The 21,857-nt window shown below is 38.5% G+C and overlaps 1 protein-coding gene across 1 annotated transcript; it reads right to left on the bottom strand.

The window, feature by feature from the left end:
• Positions 1–2,764: 2,764 nt before the first annotated feature.
• Positions 2,765–13,336, bottom strand: AGA (aspartylglucosaminidase). Its single transcript, XM_012770733.2, has 9 exons — positions 13,110–13,336; positions 11,017–11,170; positions 10,295–10,407; positions 9,403–9,515; positions 8,060–8,174; positions 6,650–6,725; positions 5,273–5,380; positions 4,455–4,588; positions 2,765–3,026 (listed from the first exon to the last, which is right to left on the bottom strand). Exons 1-9 carry the CDS (start codon positions 13,234–13,236, stop codon positions 2,926–2,928), a joined length of 1,041 nt encoding a protein of 346 aa, XP_012626187.1. The 5' UTR covers positions 13,237–13,336; the 3' UTR covers positions 2,765–2,925.
• Between the last annotated feature and the right edge of the window lie 8,521 nt (positions 13,337–21,857).

Here is a 21,857-nt window from a genome sequence, read left to right as displayed (position 1 = left end):
TATGGTCAGCCAAGGACACAGCTGATGGGAGCAGCCACAATCCTGTTGTCAGGCTTGGGGAAAAAAGCTGTGGGGAAGGTCTCACTCCGTTTCTGCACAAAACTCATCACCAGAAGTAGTCACGTGGCTGTACTGAATGACAGGGTTCCAAGATGACCAGTCCTACCATGTGCCAGGAAGGCAGAGCTGGAAATGTTTGGCAAACACTGTGGCTGGAAGAAATAATAACACACAAGAAGAGTCTTTGTCGCCCCATTTAAATAAAGAAAGTAAAATAATTAATTTAAAAAAATTTGTTCCAAGGATTAATCAAAGCAAATAAATGAAGAGCATGAAATTACCAAAATCTTTATTATATACTGTGGTTAACATTTTCCTCTTTGCCTATTGTGCTGAAAATACAAAACAGTTGAGTGAAGTTCATCTGAGGCCTCTGGGGTATTAATCAAGAAATTTTGATATTGCTGGTATCAAAATCATTTCCTTTTTTCTAAGTGTTGCTGTTAAACTGAGCTAAGACAATGCTCAGACTTAAAGTCCACTAAACTCCTAGGCTATGCTACCAATATTATATGAGATGAAAGATGTAAACTGAAACCAGGATAGAAATACTATATTTGTACTCACCATCTAATGTTTTATAGCTCTCTTTATATATATATATTTACATATACACACATATACAGATATATTTTTCTGTGTCTCTCTCTAGATATTGCCACAGTATCTGTATCGACTTAGAGAAATAGAGAGTAGAACACTTGATAATAAAAATCTAAGTGACTATATATATTCTCAGAATCACTTAGGAAAGTTGCTTAATCCATATATATGCTTAGGACAATCTAATTTCATCTTAGTATGAAGCAAGTGATGACATTTTCTATGAGGTTAAAGGAAAACAACCTGCCAGAATGGGGACGAAAGCTCTGCAACCATCTCCCTTCCCTTGCCCCCACGCCCTGTGACAGCCATGCAATCCATGTGGGAACACAACCAGGACAGAAGAGAAACAAACCACCAACTACTGTTTGCCATGAAACATTAGATCAGGATCAGATTTTCTAAGGTTCCCTTCTCAAGTTACCTTCTTGCTTTTTCTAAGTTTTAGTGAACCATTTCTAAGTTCAATATATTTATGAGTGGCTCCCAATTGCCTTTACCAATGGTGCTATTTCACGAGTTTCTCGTGTCTTCCCTACAACCCCAGTAAACACTGATATCAAGACATATCAAAGTGAGTTCCCTCTATACACAGCATCAGCAGCAACAAGAAAAAAATTATATCTTCTCAAAAGAAAGGATAATGCATCTGCAGTATTTAAATACTATTAATATTATAGTCAAATATAGAACTTTAAAAATGTTATTTCCAAAGCTAATTCTATTTCTGTCTTTCTATTTTAGCTCTATAGGGATTACTTCTATCAGGAAGAATGTGAGTTGAAGAGAAAACATCTTTTAAAAACACATGTGGATTGTTTTTGTCAGCTAAACTCATTTGCTGGGGAGTGAAGATATAAATACTTTACACTTCATTCTCCATTTCCTGGTGGTAAATGACTGCCTAACTTATTAATGGATAGCAAATACGCAAAACAGGAATAACATCTTAAAGGAAACATACTGTAAGTTTAAATCTCATTTCCACCCCCCTTTTTCCAAGGCCCAGCATCAGAAAGCATACCTCATGGGAACCCTCAAAAGTAACATTTCCTCTTCTGTGAGTGTGAAGCTGTCGGGTTGTTTCATAACTAGCTTTCAGGCTACCATTAAAAGTTGCTAATTCCAGATTTTAAGTCCTTATTTGAGGAGAGTATGATTTAGTGGGACAGAGGGCACGTTCAAAGAGGCTCTCCAGACAATTTTGTTACATGACAAAGTCTGAGAATCTCAAAACACAGCTTTCTACCCTAGATTATAAAGAACATTAAACATTAAGTATAGAAAAAAACAGCAGAAATACTAATGTTTGAGGACATTGTACATGTAGTTTTATTAATGACTCTTGATTAAAAAAATAATTTCAAAGGAAAAGATGCTGAGAAAACACAGATACAACTTCTGCACAGTTGTCAGTCATACAGTTAATTCAGAAGTTAGGAAAACAATACCAAGCTAGACAACATATTTATCGACTTATTTCTAATTGCAATACCCACCTCTGCACAAGAGATTAGTAAAATTATAGTACAGATCAAGTTTCCCAAATCATTTTCAAAAGAAATGATCAATATTAAATATTAGTAGCTAAAAGATCAGAGATTTTTGTGGCTTAAGAATCTTCACACATTGAGAGCTCCAACAGACGGAAAAAAAGCAAATAATATCAACACAATGGCTCATCAGAAGATTGCCCATATCTTCTAATATGTGCAAAACAAAAGAATCTATATGTTATTAATATCATCCTCAAAGCTTTTAGGGAATATGAGGTTAAACTAATAATCAGTGATAAGAGACACATCACTGTCACATACTGAAATTCAATCAGGACTAATTATGCTGAGACTCACTGTTACTTTTTCTTTAGGTCTAAAAAACTTGTATACTCTAATTATTTTAAGCATTTAAAGATAGATGGTTTCTTTTGGTTTTACTATATCACTGTGGGAAATAAATCCCCAAAGTAGCAATTTCTTGCAACATGGATCAGAAATCCAAATATCACCTAAAATTTAAACATATAATACACATATATACATATTTATTTTCAGAGGATATACAAAAGCTTAAATAAAAATAGATAATAAAAACATTTCAGTTATAGAAAGTGAAAGTGCCACTTCAGCATAAGTTTATTTTTGTGTTTATTTTACAAAAAGACTTGAGAATACTTAAGGAACACTATACAATGATAGTGAGCAACCTTTTAAGACTTTATTTCTTTCTTCTTTAAATATAGATGTTGACAGAAAAGATGGATTAGATGCAGTCTACTTTTTCCTCAGTTGGCTGGTTTTTTAGAGGATTATAAACCATGAAACTGAACTGAGTAAATGTTGAAAGTTTATTGCAAGCAGCACCTGGGGTCATAAAATGAGAAAGTGGTTTGGTTAGACGTAGGATGCACATATTGACAACCAATATACATACTGCCTGGATATTGTAGACCTTATGTCTAACTGAGCCACACAGTAGTTTACTAGTGTCATCCTCCCTGGTACTCAGCAGTGACAGTCCACGAGAGGAAAGAAAGGTAGTGGGCAAGCCATGTCTCAGAACTTCAGATAACTGGCTTTTTTTGGCTCCATAAACATGCTGTCATTGTTACTATTATTTAACTGTTTTCAGATCCTTTCCCTAGAAAAAATTATCCAGGCACATTCCAAAACCTTTATTTCCCTAGCCACCAGAACATTCCCATCAATCACCCATAACCAACCCCCACCCTGCCCCTGCTCCCTATTCTTTTCTATCTTCTACTCTCACAGAAAGCCAGAGGACCTATCTGTCAAGATGCTATCTGTTTAGTCAAGTTCATCTTCTTTAACTCAAACACCTGCGGGGTGGGGGGAGGGAGGAAGGTTCCCCCCCTCTACTGTCATTACTTTTAATATAAAGAATTAGTCAATTTTAAATTCATCTACAATTATATAATTATCATTTTCCCATTCCGTTAACTCCAACTTCGAGCCATCTAATAAGGTTTATTTCTTAAGAAGGAATCAATAAAACTGACTTATTTTATACCTAAAGCCTTTCCCCCTCATAACTTTTATCGACTTTTGTGTCTTAGTACTTAAAAAAGAATAAAGTATTCTTCAAACAAGTTTTTCAAATACAGAACTGTGGGAAGTAAAAGATCAAAGAACAATAATAAGCAGTCTAACCTAATAAGTCATATTGATCAGTAAGCTGTATATCCTCCTCATCTGAAAAGTCACTAATGAGAATCAGCAGTGGTTGATCTTAAAACGCTTTGAAACTGTGATAGGCTCATATGGAAAGTAAATGAAGCAAACGACATGCCTCCAACACAGTGTAAAAATAATTCTGCTAACCTCTTTGGTTTACTAATTAGTAATATATTTTGTTCTTTGGAGCCCCAAGAACATCTACTTGGCTGAGACATTTAAATAATGAACAGAAAAGAAACAGGGAAAATAATTTATCCCGGTCTACTTCTAATTAGTTAAAGCATTTGCGAGATTAGCCCATCTCAACAGGTACTGGAGCTGACGCCAACCTTCATCTGGGACAGATGTGAAAGATAAGAATGAACAGCCAACAGGCAGGATCACAGCTGCCTGCAGTCTCCCACAGAGGGTTTTAGGTATATTTTAACACTTTGTGGGTCTTCATAGATCATCAATTAACATTTACCCAGTGCCTACTCTACATTACCCCTTCTTCCAGTGGATACAGTATATCATACACTGCCATATTTAAAAGTGCATGTTTTATAAACATTTGTTAAGTTCACAAAGATATGAAATCCAAATACAACTTACCGTAACTTCCAGTCACATTGGCACATATAACAGCCCCGAAGAATTTGGGATAATACTTCTGAATTCTTGAAATCACTTTCTGGCAAGCTATGGTTGGATCTTCTCCTCTTCTCATATATTCTACAGCTTGGTAGCTGATTTAAACAGAGGTGAAACTTTAGTATCACTGAATAAAAAATATAATAACTCCAGAGAGGGCTACTTGAAGTTAGAAATTTAAAACCACCGGCACAGGCACAAGTGACAGAATACATAGAAATGGACAGGAGTCAGTAACTCCTATTAAAGCACTGACAAAGCAAGTAAATCTTGATATAATGTCTATCTTTTCAACTAATCCACCCATTAATTTCAGATGAAGACTATTATTTTTGGCTTTAGCTGAATAACCGTCCCTTAGTAATGACAGCCAGAAGTCATAGCCAATAGAGGTTATATTTAAATGTAAAAAGAAGCTGCAAAGGGGAAAATACTGTGTATGTGTAAAAATCTAGTTGTAGTAATTAGAATGGTACACAATGACTTTCTTCAACTTTCTACTTTTATCACAGCTCCTTTACTCAGCATCTCTGCATCAATTATTTAAGTGGCTCCTAAGTATTCTCACCTGCGAAGTGGGTGAGCAATACTATAATGCTTCAAAGGGCTATGATTACTTGAGTGATCATTACCAAAATGACAGGTAGAAAGTGTGTATGCAGTTTCTAACATGCTCTTGTGCACATGAATTCAGATTACACAGTGCAAAAATTATTTCCTATCGTGACAGAGAAAATATCTAAGGGTCTCTAAAATTCACAGGTGTTAAGAAGCCGCACCTTGGTAGGAAGCGCATCAATATATCACCATCTCCAGTGGCCGCGGCTGCTCCCGCGGCATCGTCGGCATAGGCCCCAGATCCAGGAACTGGTGAATCTCCTATGCGGCTGTGTGGGGCAGAGCATGATGATTTAGGGCAGGAAATCCAGCATAAGCTAAATTATGTCAAGAGCTGTTTCAAAAATAGGGGATAGTTCCACTTGGCCACTGATTATCATTTTAAGTAAATTCTTCGTCAGAACACAGAGAGAAAAGGCTTTCATTAGTTTTTCAACGTGTAGGTTTTAGGTTTCCACAAACCTATGTTAACTATACAACAATTTGTTATCAGATGTGGAGTGCAAAAAAGTTGAACTTAGAGACTAAAATGGTGGTTACCAGAGGCTGGGGGAGATGTTGGTCAAAGGACATTGAATTTCAGTGAGAGAGGAGCAATAAGTTCAAGAGCATTACTATATGTATATTGTGACTACAGTTAATAACAATATAGTCTATATTTGAAAATTGCCAACAGGGTAGATTTTAAGTGTTCTCACCACAGAAAAATAGGTATGTGGGGCATTGTACATGTTAAGTAGCTTGATCTAGCCTTTCCCCAATATATACATGTCTCAAACCATCATGTTGTATACCATAAATACACACAATTTTTACTGTCAATTAAAATAATTAGTTAATAAAAAGAATTTATAAGCCAGTTATATACCAAGATGGCAGAGATTTATAGCGACTCATCTATTATTACCATTATCATCTAATTTTTAAACTCTCTCAACAGGTTCAAAATTGGTTTCCCTTACTTCTAATCTATTCCTGCTTCCTATGTAATGTGCCAAACTTTTACCAATTTTTTTCTAGGAAGAAACCTTTAATGCTTTTCTACTATTTCAAGACAAAAGCCAGAACTCCTTAAACTGACTTAAGACATCCTGAATCTGGCTCAGGCCCTCCCTTGCAGTCTTATTTTCCACTGCTCCCCCAATCCCACCCTCTCCTCATGTACACAACTTCCTTCCCAGCCAGCAGGATCCCTGAACCTGAAGTGTGCACTACTTTGTATCTGCTATGCCTTTGCCTGCATGTTCCCCTCTCCCTCCTGGGGACCCAGGGCTCAGCTCCCAGCAATCCTTTACTGGCTTTCCTAACTATCCCAGCTTAAAAAGATCACCTCCACCACCAACGAATTCTACAGCACTGGCTGTGTCTCCCTTTCCTTTGGCACTCAGCAGAGAGTATTGCATTTGCTTTCATACTCATTTATCTCGCCTGTGAGGCTAGGGCTGTATATTGCAACGACCCCCCAACCAGAGCACCTAGCACATACTGCTTTACACTCAACATTCATTGCAGTGATCTGTTCCTTTGGAAACACTAACCCAGGTATTTTGAATTTTAAACCATTTGTAGATGTACCAGCAGCAGTACGTCCCGTCTTATGGATTACAACCATGCCTAGAAGTTAAAAAAAAAACAAAAACAAAACATTGTAGATATCTAAAGTTTACCTCAAATATAACCAAATAATTGAGGAGCTGGTAATTGCTATGGTCTAAATGTTTGGGTTTCCCCAAATTTATATATTGAAATCCTAACTGACAAGGTGATAGTATTAGAAGGTGGGACCTTTGAAGATAATTAAGTCACGAGAGCTTGGGATTAGTATCCTTATAAAAGAGGCCCCAGAGAGCCAGCTTGCTCCTCCCAGCAGGTGAGGACACAGTGAGCAGGCACCACGGATAGCCCAGGAAATGGGCTCTCACCAGACCTGAATCTGCCAGTGCCTTGATCTTGGACTTGCTAGCCTCCACAACTGTGTGAAACAAACTTTGGCTGTGGATAGCCCACCTTATCTGTGGCATTTTGTTATAATAGCCCAAACTGACTAAGAAAGTAACATATACTCTTTTGTTAATTTTAGGTAGCATAAAACAAAAAATTGGGAATACAGAAAATTGTACCAGTGGACAATTTGTGGCCTTCACGTCCTGCTGGTTTCACAGCTTTGTTTGGCAGTCATTCCACGTCCTCTTACTCTTCTAATTGCTCAGTTACTGTTCAATACCATTTCAAAGGTAATGCCAAAGAAAATCACTGATACAGACTGCTATGGTCTGAATGTGTCCCCCCCAAAAGTTCATGTTTTGGACATGTAATTGCCATTTAAACATTGTTAACAGGTGGAGCCTTTAAGAGGTGATTGGAATGCTGTTATCTCGAGGAGTGGCTTAGTTATCACAGGTGTGGGTTCCTGATAAAAAGGATGAGTTCAGCCTGATTCCCTCTCTCTGTCACGCCCTTTTGCTTTCAGCCACAGAATGACCCTTGCCAGATGTTGGCACCATGCTCTTTAATTCCCAGTCTCCAGACCTGTGAGCCAAATAACCTTTTATTGATTATAAATTACTCAGTCTGTAGTATTCTGTTATAGCAGCAGCAAATGAACTAAGACATAGACCAATGCAAATTTTCAACGTTACAGCTTGGAAAAAATTATTTAAAGTCACTTGAATATGGCAAACATAAAATTATCAAGAAACTAAATATCAAATAAACATTTAAAAATCCACAAGTGAATAGTCATTGAATTCTAGGGGTCTTGTATAAATAATTTACAAAATTGTACACAGATGCTAAGATAACATCTATGTCTCTATCTAGGGGGACATACTTACTTGGAAGTTAAAACAATCAAAATCAATTTCTGATGCATGAATGGGGATGAAGAGGATCCACAGGAAGGCAATTAATTAAACATTAACCACAAAAACTGTACAAAAGGAAATTACCAATAGTATCATGACCACGGTCAGCTCCTGTTTCTTTATAGGTAGGATCATCCTGCTTTAAGATACTAGGTGGTTTGTAGGGTCCACAGTATTTTGAGGCATCTGGTATAACATTCTGTAAACAAAATTTAAGTTTTATTTCTTAGAAAGTGTGTTTTTAGAAATTGGCAAGTAGCTACATACAATCACAAACTACTAGGAAAAAACCAAAAAGACATCTGGTAACTTAAAGAAATAAAAGCTAAGGATTAACTAAGTCTTATGTAAAAACAGATGGATATACAATTTTGCTAAATACCCATTCTATTCTCAGAATTACATAATATGGGTTAGATATACTGTATAGAACAGTTCCCTAATTTTTCATTTCATATACCTACAATGCTCAGTACAATGGCTGATACAAAGGAAGACTTTTTAAAAATTAGATATTAATCCTCAAAGGAATTAGGTGCACACTTGACCTTTAAATTTCAGAATTTGTTCTCTGGCCAAAGAAGAATTCTGAGCTTTAAACTAAAATTGGTATTAAAATCTTTCTTTCCCCCAAAGCTAGGTTTATGTGAATATATTCTAAATTATACTTGTAAGATCCCTTTATAAATCTTAAGGATTCAAGAATATAATCCAAATTCATAAGTTTAGGCTACGTATATAGATTTGTATTGAAGCAAGAAACCTATTACTCAAGTCTTTCACATTAGTGCACGAGGTGCCTCCCCTAACCTTGTTTTATGATTAGCCTCTTTCAAGTGCTAACCCCAGTGACTCCTGGCTCGCTGGTTATTCAGAGGCATTTAGGACTTTATAAAGAAACAGATGGGAGACTAAGCTATCCCACAGAAGGACCCTGTATGGCAAAGGCAAACTGATTTAAGCTAAAAGTCCTATTAAAGGCAAATTATCCCACTAGTAACATACTAGACATCTAACAGTATAAATCCTCAAGTCAAATAAAGACAAGATACCGGATATACTGCACACAGATAAAATCTAAGAAATATGTCAAACTAATGGTTTCCAAACTTTGATTTTTTTTGGACTTTGTTACAATATAAGCAGAGCAGTTCTGATTGAGGCAGCCCCCTCTCCACAGCAGAACCTTCACATTTTGAAGACTACTACCAGAGACCAGTAGTTCTCTACCCTGGATGTGCATTGGATATAGTGAGGGAGCGTTCAGGAACATCTATGCCCAGAGAGTCAACTTAAATCACTGGTTCTGATGTGCAGCCAGGGAACTAACCAGCACCCTAGATAACAGGCAGGCAACAGAGAGCAGAAGAGATGTCACTCAATATTTTCAGACAATTTGCCCTTTAAAACTAAATATGTTTACCTACCCTCCAATAATTTGGCTGGCAATTCCGAGCAAGCCAATCTGAATGAAGAGCTCGAGAAGTATTAGTAGATAAATTCTCATTGATAAACCCCATGCTTTCAGCAAACTTGGTGGCTGGAGATTGGAAAAAAAGTATAAATTAATCAAGTATATTTTAAACAAAATATATGTACTGGAGATGTTCTATGTCAACTGTCTCTTAAGTGGGGTACACAAAGACATCAGGGGACACACAAAGACTTTCAGGGGAGTCTTCAGACATGAACAGTTTTAAGGGAATCAATTTCTAGATCTTCAGCTTTCATATGTGCTTCTTAAAACTGATCTGCTTGAGACCCGTGGGGTATGTTATGACAGTTCTCCTTTCCTACTGCATCTGCACATCCTCCTCCTACCAAGTTTACAAAAGAAAAGGCACACTTCTCGCCAATACTGACTCTTATTCCCCTGATCAGTGTGCAATGCCTAGGGTGTAAAAAACTCTGGTAAGAACTTTGAGACACCAAAGGGACAACTGGATGCCAATGAATGGTAGCAGATCCTTTCACCTGTCAGGTAGTTTCCAATTCTGTACAATCAACAAAATTGAAGGAAGCCTAGTGGAGTTGTTAGATCATACATCATTAACAGTAATTTTTGACTACAGGTCACAATATAAGTTTTGGTATATAACTTGGAAGGCATTCAAATAATTGACACTGCTATAACAAAACTCCTTCCATTCCCACCTTATCTTAAAGAGGAAGAAAGTGAGATTTAGAAGTTAACTTGTGGATAAGAGCAGACCTAGGTTCAAATTCCAGCTGTTTTACTTAATATCTGATTAACTCCATAAGTTAACTTTTAAGTATAGACAGAATCCTAGAAAAAATTTCAGTATAGTTAACAAATACCTGACTCTCCTGCTAAAAGTGTGTGTGTTGTATGTTCCAGTACTTTCCGTGCCACACCAATAGCATTTTTGATTTGTCTAAGATCTCCTACTGCTCCCACATCCATAGTAGTGCTGTAAAAAAAAATGCAGTAAGATTCATTAAGGCATTTTCATAGTTTGATAGAGAAAATATTTCTTTTCTCCAAGCAACAGTGTTTTGTAAGATAAACTCCCTCATCTTAACACAAAGGTGACAAGATATTCATGAAGTTCATACAGATTCCCACAATCAGACAAAATTAAGGAAGAAATAGAAAGATGATATATTTACCAAATACCTCAACAGCACTAAAATTCTCAGTTTCTCCTAGCTCATTTTAAATACGGCTTTTGAAACGGGATATAAGGCTCCAGATCAGGCAAGACACAGGACTTGTGGGTGGCAGGTATATAATTATTTATAAGATCAGAGACGTATTGCCATAGCTTGGGATTCTCCCTGTTCTAAGGAGACCACCTACTTCTGAGTCATATTTCTATTACTATGATGATTTCTTTTTTTTCATTTGAGAGAGAAACTCTTTGTGTCTGGAAAGGTGAAGTACAATAAGCCTGGGGTTTTATCCGTGACAAAACTCATGCATTCTTCCATCTTGCTCTCAGTAGAAGACCACAGCTCCGAATGTAACTCAACACGAATAGAGAGCACAGAGATACACAGGCCCTGAAGAGTGTTCTCACCCATCCATGATCATAGCATCTAGTGTGGTCTCTCCAAGTTCATCAGGACTTCCTCCAAAGCCTACAGTGCCATCACACTGCTCTCTCTCACATGTGGCACAGCCATTCTCCACGGCATCCAGGCTCGAACCTCCAGATACTAACGTCCTCCATGCTGTTAATAAAATCCCAATAATGTTTCTTTATATTTACATTATCTTTCCAATGCCAAATGCAACAAGCCAAAAACGTTTTGTGAGCTCCAATTTTTAAAGACTTTCCCACATTTACTCCAAGTTAAGCTGAATTTTTACCAAATTAGTTTATGAAGTGTTACAAAGAAATCAAAGTGACAGAGACAAATTATATAATTAGATGCCATGAAGAATTCAGAGACTTTGGCTAATGGTACAAAGTGTAGGGTTTCTTCATTTATTAAAACCTAGTTTTCTGTGTTTGTGAGAAAAAAAGTATCTTCTCCTTTATTTTAAAAGGTACAATCAAAACTACTAAAAAGCAGCCCAATTTAAAATCTGCTAAATCACAGCCTTATAAATTTCTAATTCATCGTAAGATTATTAAAAATATGCATTACTGATATTTTTATTGAGGTAACACCTATCACAGCAAGTCTCAATAATACTGTAATAGCAAATAAATAATTACAACATTGGCTTTACAGGGATTGATCCATTTAATCTTCATAACAGCTTTTGAGGTAAGTATTGTGCAATTACCATTCTTAAAGAAGAAACAAAGCCAGAGAGGTTAAGTAATTTGCTCAAGGTCACACAGCTAGTATGTAGCAGAGTCAGGATTCAAATGTAGCCACTTTGAGTCCAATGGCCATGGCTTTTAGCACTATGCTATGTTCTGTGGACCCTCGTACATTGGGGGGTGGGGGGGAGAAGGAAGTTTTCAAGGGATAATTCCTTTACGGATAAAAACAGAATTCCATGAAAAGCAGTTGCTATTGTTGGTAAACACTTTAAGCATTTCTTAAGCATGACTACTGTACCTCCAGGCTTGAAAGTATATTTAGAGACGTCCCCCCTTTCAAAAGCAGCAACTTTCGCAGAATTGTCCCCTGCCCAGGCTGCTGCACTTTCTTTCCGTCATTATCGCTGGGAATATCTTTTTCACACCGTTTCCTCATTTTCCCTGAATCATATGCACTGCCTATAACACACAAATTTAGGTCCCCCGAGTTCTGGAGCCAGTTCTGCCCCGGAAAGTTAGAGGGGTCTGAAATTACTCATGCAGTAGTAGGTCTTGAAGCGAATGAAATAAACAGCATAACAAACTGCGAAAAGGCCAAGACAGTGGTTACGTAGGATAATACGGCACAGACAAGCGGAAACTAACTCAGCTTGGGCACGAGGGCAGTAAGTGAGGGAAGCTGCCAGGAAGAGATGATACCTTAGCTTTGTGGTTCTCAACCCCAACTGCAACTGCAAATCACCTATGGAGCTTTGTAAAAAAAACAAAAACAAAAAAAAAACAGATGCCCTGGTTCCAGCAGTTAAATCACAATCCCAGGAGGGGGTACCTGGGCAGGTTGACTTTTGAGAAGCTCCGCAGATAAATTTAACGTGCAGGCAAGGTTGGAAACTCGCATTCTAGGTGGCAAGTACCACCTTTGCTACGCTAGCATGCAGCAAAAAAAAAAAAAAAATAAGTAAATGCGAAAGAGTACTGTAGGTTTGGAAAATTATTAATCGTTAGTAAAGCTGGAGTGCAGAGTACTACAGACAAGTGAGGGATTAGAAATCAGAGGCGGAGAAGCAGGCAGCCCCTGGCAAGGCCGGGTTTCAGGCAAAAAGCGTAGGTGCCACTGAAGTAAAAGCAAAAGGCCTTAACTTTGAGGGCAGCGGCAGGGTGGAAAACAGACTAGCGCAGGAGCCTGCACAGCGGGAGTAAGTGATCAGGGCCTAAAACGCGGCAGTGGCAGGGAGGATGGAGTGGAGGTCGACCGCAAGGGACGTCGCGACGCTGAGAGAGGCGAGGCGCGGCCCAGGCTGCCTCTTGCCCCCCTCAGAGGGGCCGGCCGGCTGGTCCTGCCCCACCGGCGAGCTCTCGCAGGGCAGCCCCCCGCCCGGGCCGCCGCTCCGCACCTGCTTCGGTTGCATTCTTAAAAGGCCAAGTGTTGAGGACCAGGGGCAGAGGGCCGCAGCCGCGCACTAGCGCCGGACCGAGCAGGAGCGGCGCAAGCAACACAAACAAGTTCGACTTCCGCGCCATAGCCGCGCGCCGAGCCGACCCGCGCGAGAAAGGTCGCGGCCGCCAACTCGGCGCATACCCCACAGCCCGTTCTCGCCCAACGCGTGATCCCCCAGGGCCCCGCCCACCCTCCTCGGGGCGGGGTCAATGCTCTCCCAACTCTCGCGAGGCGTGGCGCTTTCCGGGCCCGCGGGGACGTTCTGTCCTAGGTGATGTGCAGATTTTTTTTTTTTTTTTTTAACATAGTAATCCAAAGTGTTGCTTTCTGTGTTGTTATAGGCATATTGAGCTTGGTATTGGCAAATTAGTATGAAATCACGCAACTCTGGGTTGCGAGACTCTAGGAACTTCACGTAGTTACTGTGTACCATTAATTTGGTACGTTTTTACATATCGTTTTAATTTAAAATTTAAGCTGAAAAGTTTGCCAAACCCAGAATGCACTCTTCTGGGATTCCTGGCATCAGAGATCTGGGATGGTTATTGAGTGTTGGCTTACGACCAGATTTTTTTTTTTTTAGATTCCCGCTCCTGGCCTGCAAGCCTTGCATCGTTTTCCTGCAGCGTTTTGTAGGACGTCCTTGTAATAAATCCCTGAGCTGGAATAAAAGGAGAAAGAGTGTGGGAAAGTAGAAATTTGCCCTTTGTATAGCTCACTGAAGTGCACCTCCCTGCAGCTCCAGGGCAAGAAGGCTACCTCCATTCCTTTTTCAATGTATTTTACCTTCATAGTGTAAGTAAATGTTTGAATAAAAGTAGGAATGGAGACTTTACATGCATGGAGAGGCTGCTCATTTCCATAGTTGCTGGGCAGTTGTGCGAGAGTGAACCAATCCCTTTTGGGATTCAGGCATAGCTACCCATGTTGCTAAAGGAAGACATCGCAAATAATTTTTAAGAACATCTGTAAATTTATTCAGACTTTTAGAATATGAACTATGTAGGAGTTGTGGGACTTAGAAAACCTTCCTTATTGCTAGGAAAGTATGTAATTTAAGTAGCATAAGATAGCTTTATAAACAGCATAATAGAAAAATTATCCCAAGGCAGGAGAGGGCTATTAAAGTTAGGTGTAATTGAAATGTTGTAAGTTCCTTCTGTGGGATTTTGGAGGAGGAACAAGTCATTTGCGATAGGATAATCAGCATAAGCTAATGGCAGGTGAAATTTGAAAGACAGGGGAGATGATGAGAAAGCAAGAAAAATACGTTGTGTTAGATAGATTGTGAGGGATGCTGGGCCTCCTAGGGATGAAAGTGGGTGTTGTTGCCTCCATCTTGGTCCTGCCCCACCCTAATTCTTCACACCTGGGGGAGGAGGGAATACTCTAGGAATCTGCCAATCAGAACTTGGCCCCACCTAGCACTCTGGGAGGCCTAGGTAGGAGGATGCCTGGAGGTTAGGAGTTGGAGACCAGCCTGAGCAAGAGTGAGACCCTGTTTCTACTAAAAAATAGAAAGAAATTAGCTGGACAACTAAAAATATATAGAAAAAATTATCCAGCCATGGTGGCGCATTCCTGTAGTCCCTGCTACTGGGGGGTGGGGCCTGATGCAGGATTGCTTAAACCCAGGAGTTTGAGGTTGCTGTGAGCTAGGCTGACGCCATGGCACTCTAGCCAGGGCAACAGAGAGACACTCTGTTCCAAAAAAAGTAAAAGAACTTGGTCCCAGCTGCAAAAGACTGCAGAGGACTCTCTAGCCCACAGGCCAAGTGGCATAGGAACATAGAGTTCAAAACTAGACCTAGAACCCACGTACCTAGTTAATGCTCAGGTCATGTGACTCCCAACTGTTCAATCAAAGTGGGTCTATGTGACCTCTGAACCGTGAGGGTGGGCCCTATCCAGGCATTATAAAATAAGGCTCAGAGGGTAGCTTCACTCTTTGCCTTTTCTTTTGCCTGCCCCCTGCTGCTACATGGGTCCAGTCCTCATCCGTGGGGTATGTACTATGCTCTTTAAACCTATCTTACTCTTGCGCTATAATCCTATCTTCCTCTCCTCAATAAACCTCATTTTCGGGCTCGCCTAACTTTGGCGTGTCTGGTCGCCAAGTACCCACAGTTTCAGACTGAAACCTAACAAATGTACTCTGAATTAATTTTCTTTAGCACCTGAGCTATTATTTAGGCAGCCTAAGGAACTGAGACATGCCTTTAGCAAAAATTTTAAATACGATACATGAAAATTACTCTCTCTTTAGCCTCTTCCCAGTTTTTAAGGTGTTTGTGTTTCTTCTGGCTGGAAGAGCCTGAACTCTTACCTCCTATGTCCATTCCTTTCTCCAAAATTCTCTCTCCTTACTCGAAATCAAAATTCCTGTCAGAGAGGTTCACCTCATCTATTGGTTAGGAGAAAACAGCTAAATTATATGATTGTGGGAATGTCAGAGAGAAAGTCTCAATATGTCAACTTTCCCATGGACATTTGTATTTAAAATAATTAACATGTAATCCCAAAATAACCTATCTTATTTGGTGTCCTATTAGTGGCTATTAATATACCCACTGGGTCTACTCTCCAGTTTGCCTAAGCTTACTGTCATTTCTCTAGCTATATCTTAATCAAAGAAGTTAAATTTTTCTGGGTTCCTTCTTAATTTTTCTTTAAAGAATAGTTTGCGTTTTACTCCTGGATTTAACCTCATATTACTCTCACTTAGGTTTTCATTTGGTCCTAAATATAACTGAGTCCTTCTGCTTTATTTGAAGTAAATTAAATGAAAAGGAACATCTGCTAACACATAGTAGACCTTTAGAAAATGATCCACAGTTTCCCCAGTATTCTAATTTTCCATTCTTTAAAATCATTAATTATACATAACAATAGAAGTATATAGTCTTACTGATAAATCAGAAGAACTAGGTATAAAAATTTAGAATGTATTATACAATTTTTTTGGTAAAATGTTTATGTTCCTAAATAGAACTTAAATAATGCAATACTTTCAGAAGGATTCTTAAGACCTGGATTTTATAATTAAGGGTGACCACTGTCAGCTGTGGTTAACTCAATACTCTTCCCGAGTCACTCTTTGCTCATCTGTAAAATGGAGGTAATAATAGTGTTCTTTTTTCTTTACAAAGCTTTGTGAAATAAGCTTTGTAGGAGATGTGTGAGAGAGGTAGAGTACTAGGCAAATTAAGTAAAATTCTATTGTTTTAATTGGCATTTACCAAGTATCAGGGAGGGGATAGTCCAGAAACAAATGAAGCTGGAAAAAGAAATTAATTTAGGATTTGAGAAATTTCCACAGGAATGATAAAGAGTTGGCCAGATACCTGTAAAGGCGTTTAAAGTAAGCACTTAGAATTTCCTTGAGTGTATTAAATGGGAGTTAAAAATAATGTTTGCAGTCTACTTTGAGCTGTCAAAAAATTTGGTTTAAATGTTTATAAACATGGTGCATGGCAGGGTTGTGAGATTTTTAAAAACAGCATCTTCAAGTATTACCACCGAGAAAGCATCAAACAGAAACTTAAATGATGTTACAAATAAAGTCTTCCCGTGTGTCCCTGTGTGTGTGCTTGTGTTGTGTGTGTGTGCTGGTGGCTGGGAGGGAGTTTGGGGCAGCTGCAGGCTCCCCTCCATTTCCTCTAAACTTGATGGCTTTCAATTTACCAGTCTCAGAAGGATGAAGAGTTGAATCTCTCCTGATAGCATTTGAAGCTGTGGTTCCACAGAGGATTTAATGCTGTAGTTGCAGGGAGTCTAGTATTTCAATTCTGAGGCTTAAAAAACTAAGCCGTCCCCTCCGGCTTTTGCACTGATGCTGTGAAATCCATTTGAGAAACATGCCCATGTTTTGCTACTTGTTCAAAGCTGTAAGCGTGACTTGGCATGGAAATAATAATTTCTTTTTCAAAACTCCCCACTGAACTATTACCTGGGTTATCTAAATATAGGCTAGTTACTTGATTGGCATTTGCTCTTGTCAGTTTCACAAACTAATGATTTCTGCTGATGTTAGAGCATTGTGGTACTGTGTTTCTAATTTAAATCTAGTTTCACATTAATCCGGGAACACTTGATGTTATTACCTGATTGTACATTCTGGATGTAATTAGAGTTATTATACAGAAATAAGTGTCATCTTATTATTCTCTAAAAGAGAAAAGAGTATTCTTCCTTTCTGAAATAATTTTTCTGGGTCATGACCCCAAAACCATTTGTCAAATCAATAGCAGATTCAAATCACAAATTTTTTTGACTTTTTAACCTTTAAAAGTCATCTTTGTGACTTATGAAGACCAAGATTATATAGTAGAATTGGCCTATTAAGTGATTTCTTCTTAAAATAAGTTATGTACAACATAATTTCCCAATGGTTAACATAAAGAATTAAAAGGAAAAATTAGTTTACATGTGACTTAGCAATTTTTGAGAAACATGTATGTGTTATTCAAATACCTCTAAGTACTGTATCCCTTATTAAAAATCACCAATCTCTTAATAAATTGGTATGTATCTGATGAAAAATCTTGGTATCCCACACATTGTTGTATAACCTTTTTTATTATATCTTTGAACTTTTTCCATGTTATTAAATTTTATTTTTAAACCATTTTTATTATGATATATAAATATAGAAAGGGCATAAAACATAAATATAGAGATTAAGGAATTTTGTATAAAATGAGCACCCATATAATCTCCAGTCATGTCAACAAATAGAATACTGTTAGCACCCCAGAAAACCACTAATTACCTCTACATTTTTAAAGAGAGTTTATTTGTTAAGAACAGTTTCTGGTTCACAGGAAAATTGCCCAGAAAGTACAAAGATTTCCCACGCATACTCTGCTCCCCCCCCCAATAGCCTCCCTCATTGTCAATATTCCCCACCAGAGCGGTATGTTTTTTACAACTGATGAACCTATATTGACACATTATTACTCCAAGTCCATAGTTTACATTAAAGTTCATGCTTTGTGTTGTACATTCTATGGATTTTGAAAAATGTATAATGGCATGTATTCACCATTTTAGTATCAAGAGTATTTTCATTGCCCTAAGAAGGCTCTGCCTATTCATCCCTCTCTCTCCCTAACTCCTGGCACCACTGACCTTTTTATTGTCTCCACAGTTTTGCCCTTTACAGAACGTCATGTGGTTGGAGTCACATCCGTAGCCTTTTCAGATTGGCTTCTTTCACTTAGTAATATGCATTTAAGTTTCCTCCATGTTTTTTCATGGCTTGATAGCTCATTTCTTTTAGCACTGAATAATATTCCATTTTCTGGATGGTACCATAGTTTGTTCATTCATATATTGAAGGGCATCTTGGTTTGCTTCCAAGTTTTGGCAATTATGAGTAAAGCTGCTGTAAACATCTGTGTGCAGATAAAACATAAGAGTTTTAATGAATGTATAAAATTCATTTATGACTGCATAAGAACTTTTGATTTCTGTTGCCTTTAAGATTTTTGGTCTTTGTATATAAAGAATTTGTCATAATTAACCTGTCAGATATTACATTTAGTTTATATGATAGTCTTTAGCAAAGCATGCTAGATAACGGGCGAAGGTCAATATTAGGAATTTAGGATTCTTACAGAACTCAGGTGGATGAGCACAGTTAGCTCAGTCTGTTATTAACACTAAGGTTTCTGAAGAGTCAGGGCAGATTTAGAGATCAAGCAGGTCTACAAATCTGGGGAATCAGATGGTTTGAGAGATTGGTAACAAGTGAGCTCTGATTCTGAGGAAGAGGCTGTTCAACCTTTCCAACCTTTTTGATTTTATACTGGGTACAGAATTAGGTAGCTGTGAACTCACTAGCTTTTAAGTGTATCCCAAATATCTGATGGCACTCCGTAGTTTAAGTGCCCTAATTACTTGATGGCCTTTAGAGTAAAAGCCTAGATCATAATTTTTTTTTTCTTTAGAGATGGGATTGCTATGTTGCTCAGGCTAGAGTGCAGAGGCTACTCATAGGTTCGATAATAGTTCATTGCAGTCTTTAACTCTTGCGCTCAAGTGGTCTTCCTGCCTCAGCCTCCCGAGTTGCTGGTACTACAGATGCTTGCCACCACGCAGGCCCATCAATCTTTAAATTCCTTAAATTTCTTAGGTTTGAAGTTATGATAACTAACTCTGAAATTTTGTATCAGCTTTGAGCGAGACCCTATCTCTACTAAAAACAGAACGAAATTAGCCAAACAACTAAAAATAGAAAAAAGAATTAGCCGGGCATGGTAGCACATGCCTGTAATCCCAGCAACTTGCGAGGCTGAGGCAGGAGGATTGCTTTGAGCCCAGGAGTTTGAGGTTGCTGTGAGCTAGGCGGACGCTACGACAGTCTAGCCCGGGCAAGAGAGTGAGACTCTGTCTCAAAAAAAAAAAAAAAATATATATATATATAAAGAGTCTGGGCTGTCAGTGGAGTATATAATAGGAATAGCATATACAGAAACAGGAGCTCAGATACCTAGATGACCTTGAAAATTTGAGATTTATGTAAATTTCTAGAAACTTTTAAAAGGACTTTCAACTTCATTACAGTATAAATTTGGAGTTTGAACCAACCTTATTTAGATCTCAGGGATCTAAAAAGCCCCATTCAATGTCAGAATTATGGTTCTGGTGCTCAGTGAGAGATTGAAAATATGGCAATTCTCCCTCTGGTATAAAAAGATGGTTATTTTTAAGAATAAGAGATTAAAGGAAAATTGAGAGATTAGTGCCTGACAATCTTGATATTCTCTAAGAGCAGTAAAAGTCATCTGCCTAGATTGCAGCAGGTTTAGAATGGGATTGGTAACTAGAAATTGGTGAAGGATTTGAGAAGATACACTATGGAGCTTCTCAGATAGATGGATAATAATTGAATAAAAAAGATTGTGAGCATGAATGAAGATCCATTTGAAATCAAATAACCTGATATTGCTGAGTCCAAATTAATCAGCCTTGGCCTTTCTCTCATATCACTTCAAAGCACCTAAATTATAACATAAAAAGTGAGAATTATCTCTTCCTATGGAGGGAGTCTGGTTGGTTGCTGGGAAATCTATTGGTATTGCTGATAATGGATAAATCCAGATTAGAGAGCTGGAAAATAAGGAGGTTGTAATAAATGATAACAGTCCTTTTCACATACCACTGACTGTCATATCCTAGGTTTCCAAGGTAGGTTCAATCCATAAATTGAAGTGAACCTTCAAACTAGGGTGGCCTTAGCCTTAGAAACCCCAACAATTATTTCTTTCCTTATTTCTTCTTGTTTTACCCACCTTTTTTTCTTCTCTCCCTCCCTTTCTTTCCCCTTCCTCCTCTCTTCTTTCCTCTCTTCTCTACTCCTCTACTCAATTATTTATTGATTGCCTACTGGGTGCCCAAAATGTTTTTTATGTATTATGGATATAGTGAACAAAGACAAAATTCCCACTCTGATGGAACTTACCTAAACTACTGAACAAATAATATAGTACGTTAAAGAGTAGTAGAAGCCATGGAGGAAGATAAAGCAGCATACTGGAATTGCTGGGATGGGGTGCTCGTGGTGAAGTCATGAGAAGTGGTTTTGAAGGAAGATCCTGCAGGACTTGGTTGTGGCCTGGGCATGTGGCTTCAGAGAGAGGAAAAGCACCAAGCTTTAGTTAGTTATACTGGGCGGTGTGACTAAATGTAACTTAGGGTGAAAAATGGGATAAAGAATAGTTTTTGTCTTTGGGTATAGAGTAACCTTGGAATTGATTTAAGCTAACACATTTCTGAGGGGAAAATCTGTATCGCCCACAGTGGTCTCAGGAAGATACTTTACAGAAGTGAATGCTGGTATTAAGGGAGTAGCTTCATACAAACAGGAGCAGGACTCTCTCCTCCATTATGCTATCTTCCTCAAAAGAGGAGAGCCATATACATCCTGGTTGACCAGACATTCCTGTTGAGTTCAGCTGGAGCAAGAGAACAAAAAGCTGAGGAATGCCACTTTTCTCAACTCCTTATATTTCCTTTCATGTTGAGGGTATTCACTGAACCTCTGTACTCCCTTACTTTGGGTGCCTTCTTTGATTGAAAAATTAGGAAAGACTAAACTGGGCAGGATGCGAGGCTCATCTTTGACCCTTTTCCCCTTGAACCTGAGCTGCTCACAGGGACTGGGTTCTTTGCTCCTGCTTTGTCATGGCTGGCTAGGTAAGTGTCCAATTCTGGAATTTAATGCCAAGAAGTCCATTTCACTCTCAAAGTGTAAGGGATAGCCTCTGACTTAGCCTTTATTAATTGTGGAAGTGATCTTCAGGCCTCCTATGCTACTCCTTGATTTTATGGTTCAGTTTACTCAGAACTGGTAGGGAAGAGGAGTACTATCTACTGAGTCTCCAAGAGGACCAGGGAGCAGTAATGGTCACACCACCTTTTACTGTTTCATAGCAGTTAACAGAACATGTTCACACACGTAATCTCATCTATGGCTTCCATTTTGCAGGTGAAGGAATTGAGCTTTACAGGGTAAATGACATGACCAAACTCATATTTACTAAAAGTAGAGATGAGATAATATATCCAGGTCTCTTTCCTATAAACTTAAGTGTTTTTTCCCCTCATATCCACAGCAGCTTTGGATATATACTGAAGGTAAGTTTTCTTTGTATCACTGGGATAGTGCATACATTCGTTAAAGTTTGAGCAGCAGCATAGG

Source organism: Microcebus murinus, chromosome 15 (genome assembly GCF_040939455.1).
Source record: "Microcebus murinus isolate Inina chromosome 15, M.murinus_Inina_mat1.0, whole genome shotgun sequence".
NCBI lineage: Eukaryota > Metazoa > Chordata > Mammalia > Primates > Cheirogaleidae > Microcebus > Microcebus murinus.
The sequence above is the reverse complement of the archived record's forward strand: the minus strand, read 5'-3'. Positions and strand labels throughout refer to the sequence as shown.